This window comes from Bubalus kerabau, chromosome X, assembly GCF_029407905.1.
Source record: "Bubalus kerabau isolate K-KA32 ecotype Philippines breed swamp buffalo chromosome X, PCC_UOA_SB_1v2, whole genome shotgun sequence".
In the NCBI taxonomy this organism is placed as follows: Eukaryota; Metazoa; Chordata; class Mammalia; order Artiodactyla; family Bovidae; genus Bubalus; species Bubalus kerabau.
Genome location: NC_073647.1, coordinates 5,634,081 through 5,649,104, shown reverse-complemented (window position 1 = coordinate 5,649,104; position 15,024 = coordinate 5,634,081). Strand labels below are relative to the sequence as shown.

The following is a 15,024-nucleotide window of genomic DNA, read 5'->3' as shown; positions in this document are numbered from 1 at the left end:
TGTGGTGGTGTGCTCATTTCTGGGAAGCAGCCTGGTAGCAACACTTTGAGTCTTTGGAGAAGTGGTGTTTGCACAAAACATTTCAACACTAGAACACATGTGGATGAACATGATGACTTAGCAGATAGGAACAGCCAGTCAGTGACCCATCATGTTTTCCCCGGGGACCAACATGCTGGCTGCAGCCAAATCTTAGGCTGTTTCCTTTTACATGATTTTGTTTTTTGTATCTCAGGTAAATCGAGTATTAATATTCAGAGGTGAATATTGATAAACACCTCCAGTGACTTCATATTTAGAACAGTTAGGTTGCTTACAGTGACTGAAAACATTTAGCACCAAACTTGACATTGGCCCACAATGAACAACTTCCTTTCCCTTCTTAGGTATATTTTGCATTAAGAAGCTGTCCATTGTACTTAAATCAATATGTTAAAAATAGAAGGGGATTTTCTTTTATGCCTGGATCTCTATGGCTTTCAGTCACCTACAATGATAACACAGTGTATGATGTTTGCTTTCCGCTAACTTTTGTCCTACAGTGTCTGGCCTTTCATGTTAGTAGGATGAGGAATGAGGTGTGCGTTTTATTTTGGCCCTTAATCTTTTAACAGTGGCAAAGGGAACTAACCTAAAATGTTTATAGATTTTTTAGGATTATGTTTTTTACCTCCTAGTCTCATGCCAACTTTGAGAAGCTATGGTTCAATTAGTGTATTAGAAAAGCCCACCTTCACCTCTCTTGGGTAAGGGTAGCTTTGGAGATTGAGTGTAGAAACTCCTCTCTTTACATTTCTTTCCTCTTCCCAAAATGATTCAGGGGCCAGAGGAGTAGGGTGATGTTATATAAATCTGGTTTATTTGTATAAGTTAAAACGAATAGAATATCAGTGTAGTTAGTTAAGCTCTGAAACAATGGGGCCAAGTATATATTTGGTTCTCGGTTTGAGGGTCCAGATTTCCTAACTTCTTAGGATCAGCCTTGGTATTAATGTGGAAATGCATCTAACTGGAAATTCACTTCTTAACTTGGTGGGAGGGGTGGTGATAAATGAAATTTAAATCATCTAACTCTGCTTGAGAATATGTTGAGAAATGGGGTTGGCAAGAATGAGCTGCTGACAACCTTGCTGTTCTATTGTGTCCCCTTTTTGTTGGTTCTTATATTTTCCCTTTCTTTGAGACATATGAGACAGCAGTCATTTTTAACCCAGTACTGTAACCTTGCTATAAAACCTGCACAGGTACATGAGCAGCTTTAAGTTTTGTTTGAATAAATTATACTGAGGAACTAACTCTGCTTTCAGTTACATATATATTTATAGCATTAAGGCTCACAGATCTACTTTTTAGATTTTTTTCCCTCCCCTTTGATTACAAAATGAATGGAAATTTCATGCATTCTGTTTGGATTCTTTTAAAAGTAGTATACAGTACATTATTCACTGTGCTAAGAGTAACTCTTGAAGTTGGAAATGGGTCCTAAATAAGGGACTCTTAATTACAACTCTAGCTCTTCATCATACCCCCTTTGCCATACATGCAGGTGCAGAATTGAAGATTCAAGTTCAATCTGCCATTTGAAAGGGGACCTCACATATATGTTTTAAATTTATAATTGTTATAAATTAGTGTATGGTGTTGTTAGCCTGTGGCATTTAAAAAAAACTGTAAAGAAAAAAGGCAAATCTGCATTAAACTTTGAAATGAATGATTTGTGGTGCTTTTGACCATGGATATGATGCTTTGGGGAAGTCAGTTTGTTGATGCTGTTGTAAGATTTTAAAAGGATTATCCCATGAAAGATACTGGGAATAGTGTTTCTCAGGAGGTATACTAAAGAAAAAAATAATAAACATGCATATTCCCAATCTCACCTTAATTTTTTCAAGTATGAGTAACAGTGTCAATGTTCAAGATACCCAACCACAGGAATTCCCTGGTGGTCCAGCGATTAAGACTTGGGCGCTTTTACTGCCATGGCCCATGTTCAGTCCCTGGTTAGGGATCTAAGCTCCCATAAGCCATGTGGCACAGCCAAAAAAAAAACAACCCAGCCAAAGTAGGATGAAGAAATTTATGTAAAACTAATCTGCCAAATAAAGACTGATTTAATGTCATTCTACTAAGAAGCAGAAATGAACTTACTAAGGATGTTGTTCCCAGGTGAATCTAACCAGTTCGTGTGTTCAGTGTAGGATGAGGTCCCTCACGTTGAAGCTCCTTTAAATACACCAGAAGGACTTAAATTTCATTTATCACCACCCCTCCCACCAAGTTAAGAAGTGAATTTCCAGTCATTGTCCTTGTCTCTATAAAATGAACTAGGTTGCTCCTCAGAAGAAAGTTTTGTTTAAACAAGGTTAACACTGAGGATACCTGTATTCCCAAACTTTACTCGAGACTTAAAATACCATTTTATAGTAGTTTGTTTTTTAAGCTAAGGCTTTTTTTAAGAGGTGGAATGTCAGGATCAATGTTAGACCTTGGTCTCTTAGGATGATGGTAAATCTCCAGGTTAATTCTCCCCACTTAGCAGTTTCATTCCCTTAACTGCCTATAATATATGCTGAAACAACTTTGTTTGAATAGTTTTAAATTCTGTTAGAATGTTTTAAAAAGCATGAAATACTTAAGACTGAAAAGAATAAAGGTCCTCTCCAGCAATATCTTCTCTTTTTCCTCTGCCAGGATCTGTATTCATACTCAGCTAAAACGTAATTATACGTTGACTACAAAATTTTAAGGTTATTTTTATTTACAAGTTTTGAAAAATGTACATTTTTTACATGGGTTACTTATGCAAAGTTAGATTTAAAAGAGTGATAAATGCACAAAAGGTGTCAATGGAACATCAGACCAAACATTTACAAGCCTTGTCCCACACTGCTACTTAAAGGTACTGTCTGTCTAAAAGTATAAATATTCAAAGAAAAGACTGCAAACATTGATTTTAATGTTCTTATAATACTGAAAGGGAAGAAGAAACTAAAGCATGCAGCATTAACTGAGGATTTGAGTGGAAAATAGTTTGCCACAGATATGTTCCCTTCCTTGGGTTAATTAAAAGAAAAACAATGTGGGATTATAAATTTGTTTACATAGGGCAGAACAGCTCCTTTAAAAAGATTAAAGTTTCTCCAACCTTCCTAGCTTAATTAAAAACTAATGATTGTTTCCATTCCTCTGCTCCCACACCTCTTTAAAAAGTGAAAATCCAGAAGACTGCAGTATTCTGAAACTTAGCTTGGGTGTGTCCCGTGAGTATCTTGCAAGGAGAGAATGTGTGAGTTATCATAATTGTGGCACTCCTTTGGCCAAGTCTTTTAACATTCTCCTTCCTACAGTAAAAAATAGTTCATATTGATTAAATCTTAGTATCATAGCCTTTTAAGCGTCCACTGCTGCTCTTTCAAAGTGGATGTTTACAAGGATTTGTTTCCCTGTTTTCTACATGCCATATTCCAAAAATTCATTTCTAAATCTAACACAAGTGAAGGACCAGCCAGGGTGAAGGCTTCAGCAATCATTTTGTTAAAAACAATGTTCCGGTCATCAAGCTATGCATAAGCACCACTTGTAAAACAATTTTAAAAGCTTAGTGTAGAGTAGAGTAACACAAAACTGCCCTAAAACTGGAAATGAGATACAAGAGAAGGGAAAGTAAGCATTAGTCATTTTTGCACGTAACCCAGGTACAGTACATTTGATCTCATAGCGGGTGTTCTCTGATGTTTAAGGAGAAGGTAGAAGGGATAGGAAAAGCTTGGCAAAGGACAATGGAAACGGCACAACAGCTATTTTGCTTTTAATAAAGTAAATGTAATGACACTGAAGAACAGACACATCAATACATATTTTCCTTATGACTGCTGCTGCTTTTCTTCCACCCAGGTCAACAGTCACGCCAGCTCTGTTCTACTATCGCAGAAACACGTTTTTCATACTCCCGCTTGTTCTCCTGGTACAGCTGAGCAGCCTGGCTATTTGCTGGACTATTGGGATTGGGTTCATCCAGTAGAGACTACAGAGACAATTTGTAACAAGTCAGTTCCTCAGTGCCTAGATATAATCACTTGAATTATCCTAAGTAGCAGCTAAATTTGCTCTCAGCATAATAATCTTCAGTTACATTAGTCTGCTATAGCTAGGCAAATATGTTTTCTGGTGGCTTAGGTCTTAATGACCTACTCTTTACTTATGACTTTCAAAAAACAATTGCTAATATAAATGTATCAAAGGATAGTCACATTGAGGAAAATTCACCTGTATGGATGTTAAAATGGAAGACACATCATAGGTTGGACTCCAACGGTTCTGAAGTATGTCCAGACATATGCTACCATCTGCATAGACTAAAAGCATAGAAGTAGGTTATGTTAAACATAACAAAACCATTAAGGTTTTAACATTATAGTCAAGACAAATAGAGTCAAGAATACTTTGCTTTTGAGGTTTAAAATGATTCCTAAGCTGCTTCTCAATTATATTCCTAAAAGAAGTGTCATAATCACTACTAGTGAAACAACTGGGATGATCAGAGAATGTCAAATATAATTTGTGGAAAACTGGAAGATACTTAGTGCTTTTTATTCTGAAAAGACTGTCCTGTTATCCAGGAAACCACACATATTTTTTAAACAGGGTTCCTAGTCATCCACAGACGTATGGGAAATTCATTCCACCAAATTTCTAAACACTACCTCTTCTCTGAAATAACAAAAGATAGCTCAGAGTTCACAAAGTTTCGTTTTGGCATGAAGATAAAAATATCTGATGCCCTGGGAATATTAACCTGAATAAAAGGCAAGTTGTTCTAGGCTTGCTACTAGGAAGGGGAAAAAAGTGAAGTACTAAGTTAGAATCACCTGTGGTACTTTTCTAATATACTGTATACCTGAACCTCAACCAGAATCTGATATTCAGCAGGTCTGGAGTGAGGCCAGGGCATCCATAGCTTTTAAACGTTCCATGCTAATTCTGATATGCAACCAAAGCTGAAAATGGTTGTTTTAAATGCTAGGGAATATAATTACAACACAAAACTACCCAAATCTGGCCTTACATTAAAAGGAAACCTCAAGGACACCTTTATTTTTGTTTATTAAGTAAATGATAAAATCATCAAAACCAGAAGGCTCTCAGATTCCAAACAAATGCAGTGTCCCTTCACGGCTTCGTTCTAGGACCTAAACCAAGACAGCAATAGGCCACCATGAGCAAGACCAGCTTTCAGAAAACAGCAAGATTCCTACACAAATACTCATGTACTACAGACAAATAAATAGGAAATGTGGAATAAACAGTACAGCACTTTAGAATACTCTATTAAAAAGTGATACTTGCCATTTGGATGGAACATCTTAGAGACAAATCTAACCGTTGGTGGCTTATTTGGATATTCCTCAGTGAATTCTATTGTAAGCTTAAAGGTTCCTGTAATTAGAAAAGCAAGGGTTAAGAAAACATTTATCATTTTGTTCAGTAGTACTTTGTTTTTAATGCTATATGACTTGTTTTTCAAGTATTATATGAAATAATGCAAAAATACAGAGTAGGAAAGAGACCAGGTAAGAGGTACAGCTCTAGGAACTGCCCTAAAAATGAACAGTGTGAGAACCACCACTCAAAGGTGATTCATTTTTTGTTTTTCTGTTATTCTCCCCCAAACTTAAATACAGCTATCTTAAACTCAAAATTACTGCCTACAGGATAACTTTAGCCCCTGTACATTTTGAAGACATCCTTAAAATGACAAGCAACTACAGCCAAAGTTTGGCCTTCCTCCTTTAGAAGACTGAAAGACCTTAATAAAGTCTAATTTTCATCAGCTGTCATCTTAAACTCTCCAGTGATTTTTAAATGAACTAGAAAGAAGGAGCACAAAGGTTCAAAAACCAATGCTAGAAATACAAATCAACAATCAAATTATTTTTAAAACAGCAGGGAAAAAGTATAAAAGTGTTCCCTGGCTCCTTTTCATGTAATAGCAACTCTATAATGAAAACATAATTGAATGTAAGCCAGAAAAAACTTCACAGTCTCTCTTAAAAACCCTTAAGTATGACTCACAAGGTACTTAACTATAAAACCAACTCAATAATTCACACTAATGGAGAGAATTAATGGCAGAAATAATTTAAAAATCACATTAGATTGCATTCATGTCTCCAGTAAATTTCTTTCTAATGATGTTTGTTTACGCTACCACTGAAACAAATTATTTTTCTTGAATATGTGTCAACTAAGGTCGCGGGAGGCCCTAAAACATACTAGGTTAGAAACTTATAAGAAATGGACAAGCTGGATCTAATTCAAGAATTGTTGGGGGACTTCCCTGGCGGTCCAGTGGTTAAGACTCCATGCTTCCACTGCAGGGGAGCAGGGGATGTGGGTTCATTCCCTGGCTGGGGAACTAAGATCCCACATGCTGCTGCTAAGTCGCTTCAGTTGTGTCCGACTCTGTGCAACCCCACAGACAGCAGCCCACCAGGCTCCCCTGTCCCTGGGATTCTCCAGGCAAGAACACTGGAGTGGGTTGCCATTTCACATGCCATGAGGCACAGCCAAAAAAAAAAAAAAAGATTTGTTGGAAGTTGTGATTTGGGGAGATTATTTCCTTCAAGATGTTATTTTTAATTGGTTTTAATAAATTCAAGAAAACAACTGGGCAACTGTTTCTTCCTGACTGAAATTTCTTCAAGTAATCTTAAGGAATCAGTTACTATCTGGTATAAGGTGATGCATGTTCCACTATATTACTCTGGTCCATTTAATACATTACTTATTCTAATACAATAGACCACACTTCAGATAAGATTATAATGTGTTACTGGTTCCTTCAGAGTTAGCAATTTATTTCTTCCTTGCTTCCATTCCACCTTTCCACTTAAGAAAAAAGATCACAATCATTTTACTACTAGATGTTACATATAACAATACCAAAATGTGTTTTCTACCAGCAAACTGACAGTGCAATTTGCTAACAAAGGTGCCCTTAGTATGAACATGCGTCCCAAAGTTTCAGAATAATGTAAAATGCAACATATGGAGACGTATTCTTCAAACTATTTTTACTCCCTAAAATTTAAAGTCAGATCTAAAGATACTATGAACTATAACTAAGGACAAACGGTATAGTATTTTGAAATGGATAAACATGCTATAGTCCATCAGAACACACCTCACCTTTATCACCACCTGGTCATAACTCTTCCTATTTTTGAGGGAGAAAGCATAGTTCTTCTTTTTCAGTCCTACTAATATTATAATCATGATGGTGTTATCACTCACCTAGAGCCAGACATCCTGGAATGTGAAGTCAAGTGGGCCTTAGAAAGCATCACTACGAACAAAGCTAGTGGAGGTGATGGAATTCCAGTTGAGCTATTTCAAATCCTGAAAGATGATGCTGTGAAAGTGCTGCACTCAATATGCCAGCACATTTGGAAAACTCAGCAGTGGCCACAGGACTGGAAAAGGTCCGTTTTCATTCCAATCCCAAAGAAAGCCAATGCCAAAGAATGCTCAAATTACCACACAATTGCACTCATCTCACATGCTAGTAAAGTAATGCTCAACAAGCCAGGCTTCAGCGATACGTGAACCGTGAACTTCCAGATGTTCAAGCTGGTTTTAGAAAAGGTAGAGGAACCAGAGATCAAATTGCCAACATCTGCTAGATCATGGAAAAAGCAAGAGAGTTCCATAAAAACATCTATTTCTGCTTTACTGACTATGCCAAAGCCTTTGACTGTGTGGATCACAATAAACTGGAAAATTCTGAAAGAGATGGGAATACCAGAACACCTGACCTGCCTCTTGAGAAACCTATATGCAGGTCAGGAAGCAACAGTTAGAACTGGACATGGAACAACAGACTGGTTCCAAATAGGAAAAGGAGTACGTCAAGGCTGTATATTGTCACCCTGCTTATTTAACTTCTATGCAGAGTACATCATGAGAAATGCTGGGCTGGAAGAAGCACAAGCTGGAATCAAGATTGCTGGGAGAAATATCAATAACCTCAGATATGCAGATGACACCACCCTTATGGCAGAAAGTGAAGAGGAACTAAAAAGCCTCTTGATGAAAGTGAAAGTGGAGAGTGAAAAAGCTGGCTTAAAGCTCAATATTCAGAAAACGAAGATCATGGCATCTGGTCCCATCACTTCATGGGCAATAGATGGGGAAACAGTGGAAACGGTGTCAACTTTATTTTTGGGAGCTCCAAAATCACTGCAGATGGTGACTGCAGCCATGAAATTAAAAGACGCTTGCTCCTTGGAAGAAAAGTTATGACCAATCTAGATAGCCTATTGAAAAGCAGAGACATTACTTTGCCAACAAAGGTCCGTCTAGTCAAGGCTATGGTTTTTCCATTGGTCATGTATGGATGTGAGAGTTGGACTGTGAAGAGAGCTGAGCTCCGAAGAATTGATGCTTTGGAACTGTGGTGTTGGAGAAGACTCTTGAGAGTCCCTTGGACTGCAAGGAGATCCAACCAGTCCATTCTGAAGGAGATCAGCCCTGGGATTTCTTTGGAAGGAATGATGCTAAAGCTGAAATTCCAGTACTTTGGCCACCTCATGTGAAGAGTTGACTCATTGGAAAAGACTCTGATGCTGGGAGGGATTGGGGGCAGGAGGAGAAGGGGACGACAGAGGATGAGATGGCTGGATGGCATCACCGACTCGATGGACATGAGTCTGAGTGAACTCCGGGAGTTGGTGATAGACAGGGAGGCCTGGTGTGCTGCGATTCATGGGGTCACAAAGAGTCGGACACGACTGAGCGACTGAACTGAACTGAATATTATAATATGCAAGAAAAAGTAGGAATGAGTGTTAGTTCAAAACTTTGAGCTTTCCTTATGTATCTCAAGTATAAACACATTTGGCTCAGTGTTGATATACACTTAAATTATAGCTTAGAGATTTATCATCAAGAAATTGCTCTAAAATTGGGCAGATTTAATAGTATGCAGAGCTCCCAGGTAATTTAAATTAAAACGATCATTAAATATGGTACTTAAAGGTGGTAAAGCCACACAGAAGGCAAGCATAAGTATAAACAGTGGGGCAAAGCAGAAGCTTTGCAGTCAGATCTGGGTTCAAATCCTAGCTTTGCTACTTGCTTGTTATGAAACCTTGGGGGAAGCTGCTTAACTTGCTGCTGCTGCTGCTACTAAGTTGCTTCAGTCGTGTTCAACTCTGTGCGACCCCAAAGACAGCAGCCCACCAGGCTCCGCCGTCAAACAGTGGGGCAAAGCAGAAGCTTTGCAGTCAGATCTGGGTTCAAATCCTTGCTTTGCTACTTGCTCATTATGAAACCTTGGGGGAAGCTGCTTAACTTGCTGCTTCTGCTACTAAGTTGCTTCAGTTGTGTTCGACTCTGTGCGACCCCAAAGACAGCAGCCCACCAGGCTCCGCCTTCCCTGGGATTCTCCAGGCAAGAACACTGGAGTGGGTTGCCATTTCCTTCTCCAATGTATGAAAGTGAAAAGTGAAAGTGAAGTCGCTCAGTCGTGTCCAACTCTTCGAGACCCCATGGACTGCAGCCCACCAGGCTCCTCCATCCATGGGATTTTCCAGGCAAGAGTACTGGAGTGGGGTGCCCACTGCCTTCTCCGTGCTTAACTTGACTATACCTCAAGTTCCTCATCTGTAAAATGGGTTAATAATAATACCCACTACATAACATTGTTGTGAGGTTTAAAAGAGAAAAAGATGCACAGTGATATAAAACAAGTGCCTCATAAATACTTTAGTTACAATAATTCTACAGTTTCCCATCTCTAGACCCAGTTGAAGGAGGCAAAACCCCAAAATCCAAACCATCATCAGTAAGAAAAATACAATTAATGAATCCAAATACTAGATAGTACTTTCTCTCTGACCTAAATCAAACACGCACAGTGAAACGCAAGTAGAGAACATATGCTGGTGGTTCACAAAACCCCTGACTTGAGCTTTCTGCCTACTGCTTGCTGAAAAGTTCAACAAGGTGGTTACCTAGCTACCAGAGAAGTTAATCAAGTCTTTTAGAACAGCTTACTTAATATCTTGAGAGATGAAACCACCTGTTTATGTCAATATTAATATAAATTAGTAGGACTTACCCACATCTTACTCAAAGTACACATTTAAAGGGATGTTTCATACACTTAGGGCTTCCCTGGTGGCTCAGAGGTTAAAGTGTCTGCCTGCAACGCGGGAGACCGGGGTTCGATCCCTGGGTTGGGAAGATCCCCTGGAGAAGGAAATGGCAACCCACTCCAGTATTCCTGCCTGGAGAATCCCATGGACGGAGGAGCCTGGTGGGCTACAGTCCACGGGGTTGCAAAGAGTCAGACACAACTGAGCTACTTTTTCTTTCTTTCTTTCTTCATACTTTTAGCTGCATTAAACAATGAGAACCTCTTCAGTACAACTTTCAATGCAATTTCGGAGATCCAAAACGAACATTAAGGATATTTAAAATCCTAGAATTAATGTTATGCAATTGAGCCTAAGCTTATCCTCTGAATATTTAGAAGGCTAGGCTTTAAAATAATTGAAAACTTAAGCCTCACCATTGTTGTACACAATCTGTACTGATTTTTTATCTTCCTGAGGAGGCCACAACATTGTAAGGAAAGTAGGAATTAATCCATCTATACCTAGGGACCTGGACAATTATATAAATGTGTTAAATGGCTGGTGTATAGCAATAGGGAGTGATTTGGTTAGTGTATGTTCTGCCTAAAAACAGTCACAAATTCAACTTTTGAAAATATTGTACTGGCCAAAGAAAGCACCTCTGTAGGTGTTTTCTGCCATTTAGCCACCAGTTTGTGACCCCTGAGGAGGAAGCAAAGTACATATACTTAAATTTTTTTGATGATTGAAAAAGTCTGACTTTTAAGATAATAACCAACCTTCATTACAGGATTTATGTACCTTAAGAACACCCCTTGTGGACTTTTAAGTGATTCATTTAAAAAAGGACACCAAATTCTTAAGAATACATCCACTGTAAAAATCAAATACTAATATCTTACTGTTTCTATTAACAATTTTCAGATGATGCGCTGGAGAATACATTGCTTCTTAACCTTCATATTCAGCATACATGCTAAGATATTTTATGAGGATGCATTTACCCCCAGTGTTTTGTTTGGTAGTGTAAGCTCTTGGGAACATAGCCCTCTTACTTCAAGTGTGTGAAGTTAAATCGAAATACCTTGAAGAGTTCCTATTTTTAAAAGTTCAGCTCTTTAACTAGGACCTAGCTGTTATGGACGGAGAAGGCAATGGCTCCCCACTCTGGTACTCTTGCCTGGAGAATCCCAGGGACAGGGGAGCCTGGTGGGCTGCCGTCTATGGGGTTGCACAGAGTCGGACACGACTGAAGTGACAGCAGCAGCAGCAGCAGCTGCTGTTCTGGAAACGTCTGCTCCAGATGGTTACAAGGAATCACCAAAAGTAGTTCTGAAGCTGTTGATTTATATCATACATTGGCAACAGCAAAATCAACGATGCCACTTGTTCCTAATTGGGCCTTTCCAGTAAATTTCCTAGGTGTAAATAAGAGGTATTTTTAAATGGTCAAAAAAATTCTTGTAACCTTGGTTAGTGTTCGAGACACCTGAGGAAGCATTCATGGATAGCAGACTGCTCAAAAGAATGAATCAGAAAAGGGTACTGTCATTCAGCCTGAGTAATTCCTTTCAGTAATGTCAGGTTGGAGAGACACATCATCAAAAATAGAACCAGTAATGTCAAGGGGGAAGGTCCAGGTAGATAATGGATTCCATAAGTACTTTTCCAATTCATACCACTTAAAGCGAGAGAAGCACCCTTGAAATATTTACGTTGCCAACCCCTAGCAAAGCAAGGTACTATTAATAAAGTTGTGCCCAGCATAAAGCAGTCTGAATAAAATCAGGAGAAAGGAAGCCAATGAAAATAAAGCTGCTGGAGCTAAAGCAAATACACAGCAAATCTGCACATAAAACTTAAGTATGAAGAACCAGCAACCAATCTAATGGAGGAAAACTAAGCCTAGCTAGCTTTTGCTATGGATCAGGATCAGTTCAAATGATTTACCTCACACACCAAAGTAGTATGCCTTCAGGATCACACTCCCTTGCTATCATTTCTTTTTATCAAAGCACTGAAGAACAGTGATATTTACCCAGGAGGTGAAGGCAGAGAAGAAACAAAGTATCTAGGTTACTGTTTACAATCTGCTAGGGAAATCTGAGTGTTTGAGACAAATCCTAGAATTGGTTTGTATTCATTTACCTCACAACATGTTGTGGTTGGTAACATCCAAAGGCAATCTGACTTGACAACTTGATTTTGGTTTGTATTCATTTACCTCACAACATGTTGTGGTTGGTAACATCCAAAGGCAATCTGACTTGACAACTTTGCTTGTACTGAGTAGTTTGTAGAAATGCTTTTGTTGCCACCTTCAAATGGAGGTGTATGCATATGTGTGTGTATATGTGTACAGATCTCTCTCAAATGCTATATGACCAAAGGAATATAAGGCATTGAGAAGAAAATAAATAACAGAAAGGCCCTTTTCTGTTTAAAAATACCTCAAATATTAAAGATGTCAATCAGTAGTTCAAATACTTTTAATCATCTTTTTAAATGCATTAAGCTTTCAAAAGCAATTAACTACACACACATACACACACAATTGAGTGCACATAAAACTATATCAATGTCAATTTCCTGGTTGTGCATAGTCATTCAAGATGTTACCAAGGGAGAGGGGGGAACAGGTGAAGGGTACACAAGGTCTCTCTGTATTATTATTTATTACAACTCCACACAAATCTATATCAAAACAAGAAGCTTTAAAAAGTCCTTAAAAAGCAACTTAGTGTGTTTTTAAAAGTCAAACCTAAACCTAAAAGTCATGTACCTATAAGTACGTGTAGTATCTTGAAGTAGGTTGGACACTGGTAAGAGAGTACATTAAGGCTCCCCTCGATTGTGAAACTGCCTTGAGATTACTGATCATAAAGTCTTGATAAAAGCACATGCTGAAAACTCATTTAAAAATAAGAAACAATAAACTGGCTATTGAATGTGCCATTAAAGACCATCTTAAAGCAGTGAGGCTGAAAAGCACTCAATGTCAGATTGTAGAAACCAGACAGTTGTGTGCAAGGGATGCCTGCATCCATTCAACATCCAACAACACACATGAAGCACCTGCTGAACACAGTTCCCACCCTTGTGACAGAATTCTGAACCAGACAGTCCCTGGGGTCTCCGAGTGGATCAGCAAGTGGTTGGGTTGATCTTAACTCAGTGTCCTGATGGAGGGGGTGTTGGTGCTGAATTTAGCAGGATCACAACCCAAGCCTCACAAACCCTTAACATCAGTGGTATCATGCTCCTTTTAAAAAGTGACTGCCTTACTCAGATTTTTTTAAGCAGCAGGAAAAAAGGTACAGTTCTAGTCAAGCGGACAACAGCCAAAACAACCTGCCACAGACTGGACTCCTCTCAAGCCTTTAGCAGGCAGAGGCTAGGGAGAAGCGGGTTATTAAGTAGGAGGCACTTCCAGGCTGACTGGGAAACCCTTTCCCCAGAAGATCAGGGTCCCAAAAGGTGGGTAAAGAAACTCTCTTACCATCCTCAAACGGGGTCCCTTCAGGCCTACAACACAGAGAGAAACAAGTCAGTTCCCGCATGGGGGCTTCTCTCTCCCCGGTTCATCTGCTCGCCCCACCTCTGGTAAACCACCGCTTCCCGGGTTGAAAAGCCACTACCAATAGAGCTTTGGGGCTCAGAAACCCCAGGCAGGCCGAAGCGCCACCGCTCCCCGCCCCGCCCCCCTCCGAACCCCAAACGGTTCCCCTGGCAGCGGGAACCGAGCTAATCGAGGCACAGGCTCCGGGGAGGCGCCTAGGCCCAACGAGCCCCAAACCTTCTCGCTCAGTCCCCGCCTCCGCACCGGGTCGGTCCCAACGGGCACACGGGTCCCCCAGCCCTCACCACCATCCGGAACGCAGACTCACCCAAAAATGACCGCGTTCCAAACCATGATGTTGTTCTCAGACGGAGCCCCGCTGACTCCGGCTGGAGGATCCTCCTGCAACCTACAGGGAAACAGCAGAGGAACCTCCGGCTATCCTGTACCCGCCGCCCGCCGGTCCCCTGACGGCCCCGCCCTGAACCCCGGCTGCCGCCCCCGGCCCCTAGAGTCCCGGGCGGGTTACCTCTTGAAGTCCCTCATGAGACGCCGCCGAGCCGGGGTGGACATGTCTCTAGCGGGGTCAGGGGTGGGGCATACACCGAGCTCTCGGGTCCCCGCGGGTGGTGAGGAGGCTGAGGAAGCCGGAGGAACCAACGGAGAAGCGCCTAGAGGAACCGCACTGCCTCTCCTCAGTCGAGGGTCGATCTGGCGCCGGCTTAGCACCACCCCAGAGTAGACCGGGGCTGAACCAACCTGAGAGGAGAAGACGGGGGTGGAATGCCAAACGCCGGACGGGCCGTACCAAGACGGGACAGGGGTCGGGGGGGGGGGACGAAAGTTGCTTAGGTCATTAAACCCCTGAGGGACGCTGGGAGCGAGGGTGAGAAGCAAGCTGCGGGCCTCATGTAATTGCTGGGAACTCAATAGGATCCGGTGGTGGAATCAGTCCACCTTCACTTTCCAATTCTAAGACGAACCATGGGAAGCTTTTTTTCTGTTCTTCCTTTTTCTTTTTTAGATCAGATCACTTATTAAAGTGCGCACAGTGGCTGAGGGGGAGAAGGATGAAGTCTCAATCTCAATGAGGACAGAGTGGAAGAAGGCGAAACCAGTTCTCCTAAAGCCGAAACTCTAGGGGGTACACCTCCTACGGACACGGGAAACTGGGGAGGAAGCTGTGTGACTGGTCAAAATCAATGAACATCCAAAGAGTAAATCGACCTCGACGGTGAGGTCGAGGGTCCCTTCTCTATGGGATGAATGTGTGGGCCCCAACCTTTAGGCTGATGATCACCCCCAAAGCAGAATGAAATGGTGGTG

The 15,024-nt window shown here is 40.7% G+C and overlaps 1 protein-coding gene across 1 annotated transcript; it reads right to left on the bottom strand.

Annotated features, from left to right (window-relative positions):
- Positions 1-2,720: 2,720 nt before the first annotated feature.
- Positions 2,721-14,462, bottom strand: UBE2A (ubiquitin conjugating enzyme E2 A). The gene is made up of 6 exons (XM_055564388.1): positions 14,228-14,462; positions 14,027-14,107; positions 13,639-13,664; positions 5,347-5,436; positions 4,267-4,355; positions 2,721-4,024 (listed from the first exon to the last, which is right to left on the bottom strand). Exons 1-6 carry the CDS (start codon positions 14,269-14,271, stop codon positions 3,896-3,898), a joined length of 459 nt encoding a protein of 152 aa, XP_055420363.1. The 5' UTR covers positions 14,272-14,462; the 3' UTR covers positions 2,721-3,895.
- Between the last annotated feature and the right edge of the window lie 562 nt (positions 14,463-15,024).

Excerpts from the sequence above, each read along its gene's own strand:
- UBE2A (XM_055564388.1), bottom strand. The coding sequence starts at position 14,271 with ATGTCCACCCCGGCTCGGCGGCGTCTCATGAGGGACTTCAAGAG. Across the intron at positions 14,108-14,227 it reads CTCATGAGGGACTTCAAGAG|GTTGCAGGAGGATCCTCCAG; the intron begins GTAACCCGCCCG and ends GTTTCCCTGTAG. Across the intron at positions 4,025-4,266 it reads CCATTTTAACATCCATACAG|TCTCTACTGGATGAACCCAA; the intron begins GTGAATTTTCCT and ends TTGTCTCTGTAG.